This window comes from Brassica napus, unplaced genomic scaffold, assembly GCF_020379485.1.
Source record: "Brassica napus cultivar Da-Ae unplaced genomic scaffold, Da-Ae ScsIHWf_259;HRSCAF=431, whole genome shotgun sequence".
Lineage (NCBI taxonomy): Eukaryota > Viridiplantae > Streptophyta > Magnoliopsida > Brassicales > Brassicaceae > Brassica > Brassica napus.
In genome coordinates, this window is record NW_026015905.1 from 136,671 (window position 1) to 142,530 (window position 5,860).

Genomic DNA, 5,860 nt, shown 5'->3' on the forward strand with positions numbered 1-5,860 from the left:
TTCTCATTTAGCTTTATTAACAAGATATTCCAAAAATAATATTACCTTATAAGTATAAGATATATTGAGAATTTATTAAAGAATATTTACTTCTTAGCTTATCATGTTTTTATCAAAAGAAAACGTCAGTAGATCATATTAATTTTTACATGTTCTTTCAGACTTGAGTTTATCAGAAGATCAAATTAAGAGTTTATCTTTGGCGGAGATTGAATCAATCATGCGTTTGAACGGAAGCTCATTTACATTGTTTAAGTTTTGAAACGTGTTATCAATAGTATACTCTTCTATTGGTTAAGATGTGGCTTTTGTTAGATTTTCTATTAATTAATTTTTTTTGTTTTACTTTTGTGGAATTCGCGATATTGTAATGTAGTAAATCAATAATAAAGACATTTTTCTCACTATTAATAGGTGAGAGAGAGAGGGAGGGAGAGAGAGGGAGGGAGAGGGAGGGACGGAGAGAGAGAGAGGGAGGGAGAGGGAGGGAGGGAGGAGGGAGGAGGAGAGGGGAGAGAGAGTGGGAGAGAGGGAGAGAGAGAGATTAGTGTTTACGGTATATCCAAAAATTTTGAGTTTATTGTTTATGATTTATCCGGTAAAGCCAAAGGGTTAGAGTATACTTAAGGGTTTAAGGTTTACCAAGAGTTTAGAGTTTAAAAATTAATGAATATAATTTGTATATTTTACAATAAAAAAATAAAAACTAACAGCAAAGTAGATTGCATTATATCTTGAATTAAATAATGTTAAGAAGATTTATAGTTTTCAACCACAAATAATGAATCATAACTATGTGATTATTATACATATAATATATATTATGCATATACATGTCATTGTATGTAAAAATTAACTAACCATGTAAAATTAAACTAATCATAATATTAATATCCGCATATGCGATAAAATATCCGCATATGCGATACAATATCCGCAGTCACTCCATAGAGAGCTGGATATTTAATTGCCGAGTTAATAGTTTTGATAAGCTGACAGAGTCTGATTCGAAAATCACCGACTGCAATTCGTATCTTCTCTCTGCTCAACCCATTTCTAACATTATTTATTCCATATTTATTACATATTTTGAACTTTTTATTCTATATTTTGAATTTTTTATGTCCTTAATTACATTCTGAAATGGTAAAGGAGGGTTTCAATGGGAATGTAGTGATAATATAAAATATGTTACCTCTGAAACTATACACTATTTATTCCAGATTTTGAAAATAAAATATCTTCTTAAACATACAAATTATTTTAGAACGTTGCAATTATACGTACACACAATAAATACCTTTTGATACTGAAATTACTTTGTTCCATCTCGTCCATGTAAAATATTGAATACCAACATTTTTTTGTACCTGATGCTTTCTCCCAAGGGCGGTGGTATTATGATATAAAATTCGTTACTATGTACTACTTAGTTAATAATTTGAATATGTTTATGTTCGCACAGGGTGCGGACCGGCCACCTAGTGTAATATATAAAACTCCGAAAATGGTTAAATTTTTTAATATTTAGACCCAAAAAATTCAGAACTGTGACCTAGCGAAAAATAATAGAATACCGAGGAGGATGTTCGTGTGTATCTGAAACGAGTATGTGGGCTTTACTTGGCATTAATGTAGTGGGCCGAAAATTGAGAAGTCCAGTAAATAAGTTATTTATTTTTCTTGTTGAACAAGCTCGCCGTGCCTTCCTTGTATAGAGCAGAGGAAGTTGTAAGCGAAATCAAGGAATCGAGAACCCAGAAGAAGAGTGAGAGGAAAGTTTCTTCAGGTAGTTTACTTGTTAATCGAATCCGTTAATTTTCCTTTTGTTCTTGTTCCTCAGTATCTTTGAAATCTGATTCATTAGTTCCGTCCCCATGGATCAGTTTTCTTCAGAAGTGACTAAAATCTGGATAATTCGTTAATATTAGTTTCTCTGTTGATTTTGATTTATCTTGGCATCACTAGTTCAATACCTGTGTGTTAATGAATGAGCCTGAGAAAGTGAAGAGTTTTATGAATTTTTCGTTTAATCAGTGTTCAGGGATTCACTTGTGGCTTTTTTGTGTGATGCTAAGATAGTGTAGAACAATGACTTAGGCGCGCTTAGAATGAATAAAGATGAAGACTTTCATTGTCATAATTTGTTGGGCGTTTTTATGTTTTCTCCAATGCAGCTGTTTCCAACATGTCTCGGAGGTATGACAGTCGCACCACCATCTTCTCACCGGAAGGTCGTCTCTACCAAGTTGAGTACGCTATGGAAGCCATTGGCAACGCTGGCTCCGCTATTGGAATCTTGGCCAAAGACGGAGTTGTCTTGATCGGTGAAAAGAAAGTCACCTCTAAGCTTCTTCAGACCTCCACATCCGCTGAGAAAATGTACAAGATCGATGACCACGTGGCCTGTGCTGTCGCTGGCATCATGTCTGACGCCAACATTCTGATCAACACCGCTCGAGTCCAAGCTCAGCGTTACACCTTCATGTACCAAGAGCCTATGCCGGTTGAGCAGCTGGTTCAGTCTCTATGTGATACCAAGCAAGGGTACACACAGTTTGGTGGTCTTCGTCCCTTTGGAGTTTCTTTTCTTTTTGCAGGATGGGACAAGAACCATGGGTTTCAACTCTATATGAGTGACCCTAGTGGGAACTACGGTGGATGGAAAGCTGCAGCCGTTGGTGCGAATAATCAAGCTGCCCAGTCTATTCTTAAGCAAGACTATAAGGATGATGCGTCAAGGGAAGAGGTGGTTGAGCTGGCTCTCAAGGTTTTGAGCAAGACCATGGACAGCACGAGCTTGACATCTGAGAAGCTCGAGCTTGCTGAGGTGTTTCTGACTCCATCAGGGAGTGTTCAGTACCATGTTCACTCGCCTGAGTCTCTCACTAAGCTTTTGGTGAAGCATGGTGTGACCCAACCAGCTGCAGAAACTTCCTAAGCTTGAAACCACTAGACTTGTACGGTAATCGACATTCTGTCACAGAATTTCTGTGTTTGTGCTTTACCATTTGCTTTGTTTTCCTTTGGACTTGAAGATACTGTCTCAAAATCAATTACTACTCTGGTTATGTCATGATGGTTGACGTTAGGGGTTGGTTCAGTTATATGTTGTTATGAATCGAATCTGAGCACTTTTATTTTTGAAATCCGGTTTTGTCTCTTTTCTCCACAAATGAATTTCACATCAAAATGATAAATGCAATGTATTATTTTTCTCTACTTTATTCTGCGACATTTTTTGTGTTAACATTTTATTTTGTGATATAATATTGAGAAAGTTACCTAGAATAACCTATGTTTTATAACAAATGACTACACTAGCCTGTCAAATTCATTATTGCTCTTGTCTATATGAAGTGAATTTTCGCATTGTATAAATTATATAAAGAGAAAAAGACTAAGATAACACCAAACCAAGTTTTTGTTTCCAAATTAGCACTCAAGGCTCAAAGTCACAAAAATAGGTTTCATTAAAGAGGTAAATATACACTTATACCCCTTGGGTTAATTAATCTAAACCTTAGGGTTTAGAGTTAAGGGGTAGGATTTTGGAATTAGGGTTTAAAATTTTATAAAAAATAAATACTAAAATAAAAAATAAAAATTTTAAAAACAGTTTCAAAAAGTATTTTTAAATTATAAAAAGAAAATTTGAAAAAAAAATAAAAAAAAATTTCGAAAAACAAAATTAGAAAAATTTCGAATCTGAAAACAGAAACTATAAAAAAATTTTTTTTTATTTTATTTATTTTTATTTTATTTATTTTTGTTTGTTTATTTAATTTTAAACCAAAGGTATTAGAGATATTTTACCTTTTAATGAATGTCATTTTTGTGACTTTCTCCTTCTAGTGCTATTTTTGAGACATAAACTTCAAAAGGTGCTATTATTGACAATTGCTCTTATATAAACTAGGAAAAAAAATTAAAACGAATTTAAATTATTTTTATTAAATAAGTGATTTAAATTGATAGTAATAAAATTACCCAAATTGTAAATCTATATTTTAAAATAAAAAAAAGATAATTCATATATATTGTGTTGTTATATGAAAATATCCTGTTAATTAAAAAAATTAAAAACTAAAACACTGAAAACACATAACTAAATATTAATCAAGTAAAATTTTAATTTTATATAATTAAAACAAGAATATTGTATAATTTTTAAGATTTATTTATTAATAATGAATATAATATGCAAAGAAATTTTCAAAGAATTTAAATGTAAGAATTTTCAAATGAAAACATAAATAATAATTGGTTAAAAAGAAAACATAAATACTAATTTATAATTATAGTTTTTTCAATAGTAATGAATGTCTTAATAAAGATTATCCCCTATATATTAATTGAGACATTAAAAAAATTGTAACATATATTTTGTACTAATTACAAAAATATCCAATGATGCGTCACTTAATTAGGGTGTCAATTTGGTTTACGTGTCAACATAAGAATCAATCGAATAATTTGTAGGTCCAAAATTTAATTGTTAAACAACATTATATTAACCCAAAATATAACAAAAATGTGTTATTTCCTTAAATAAAAGCTATTGTTAAAAAACAACAACAAAAACTACTATACCTTATGCTCTTAAAGTAATATGTACAACGGAATTAATATATAGTAGTATTATATTAAAAATGTCAGATGCTTGAATTTTGACTAACTAATGACTAATTCCCATCATCACACAGACCATGGTTAGCTAAAAATGAATAGCAGACGAAGTCACGAAACTACAAAATTCAAACTTAGAAATCAGAATGTGGATAACAAAATAAGGCAGAAAACATTATGTGATGGTTTACAATGCTTTGTATAGATCTAGATGCGTCGATGGCCTTTTCCTTTCCACAATTGTCACGACTCACATGTGTCACCAAATATCCGATCTAACCGAACATGTGGCGTCTAGTCTTTCCAAGCTTTGGGCAATCATGGTATGAGTGGAATCCATCATTTGTGGGCAACTCAATTCTTCTCTCATAGATGTTTCTGCTGGAAGATCAATTCACTTTGGTCGATACGCATAAATCTCCATGACCAAAAGCTTCCTTCCAGCAACAACAACAATAGCGTTAACTCCAACTCCCTTGACACTCACTTCCTTGTAAATATCTCCGATCATCCTTCTTCTCTGTCTCCATCTCTTCATTTTCTTCTTCCTCATGGATCATCCTCTCCTTCTTCCTTTTTTCTCCACTTATCGGCGCTGGATAGATATCCGATATGCTTTGAGGTACTCAAGGTTTTGTCGAGATCCAAGTGTTAAGCGAAATCTCTCACAATTGCAGAGGATTTCGTCAGCGATTACGATTCCTTAAACGTTAGCAAAGACGATGGTAGCAGTGGTGATAGAGATAACGGTGGAAGAGAGAACGCAAAGAAGATCGATTCTTCTTCTTCTTTTTTTCCTATCATATAAATATTTTTTTTCTTGTGGGACTCATCTAATGCTGAGGTGGATGCCTCAAGAAAAGAATAAACGATGACATTATATATATGATTTTATAGATGATGAAAGACATTGAGCTAAAGCATTCACTTTCTTTGTAGATAAAACCATGAGAGATAGTGAAAAAGTTGTTGTAGGTTTATGAATTTACTTCTATATTTATTCTTTTCCTTCTCTTCCCATACAATTCTTGAAAATTAAGTTCGGAGGCAAATCCATATAAAATCTTGAGCTAAAGCATTCACTATTCTTTTGCTTGAATTCTGGATATAGTAAGCAAAGTCTCTCCATAAAATTTTATGCCAAAAAAAGAGAAAAATATTCATCAAGAGGTTTGTAGTTAAAATACAAAGATCTGAAAAAGCTACAAACTCATAAAGACTTCCTGCATCA

At 32.4% G+C, this 5,860-nt stretch overlaps 1 protein-coding gene across 1 annotated transcript; it reads left to right on the plus strand.

Moving 5' to 3' along the window:
- Positions 1-1,576: 1,576 nt before the first annotated feature.
- On the plus strand, positions 1,577-3,149 carry LOC125601533 (proteasome subunit alpha type-4-A-like). Its single transcript, XM_048773653.1, has 2 exons — positions 1,577-1,789; positions 2,178-3,149. Exon 2 carries the CDS (start codon positions 2,189-2,191, stop codon positions 2,939-2,941), a length of 753 nt encoding a protein of 250 aa, XP_048629610.1. The 5' UTR covers positions 1,577-1,789; positions 2,178-2,188; the 3' UTR covers positions 2,942-3,149.
- Positions 3,150-5,860: the final 2,711 nt, after the last annotated feature.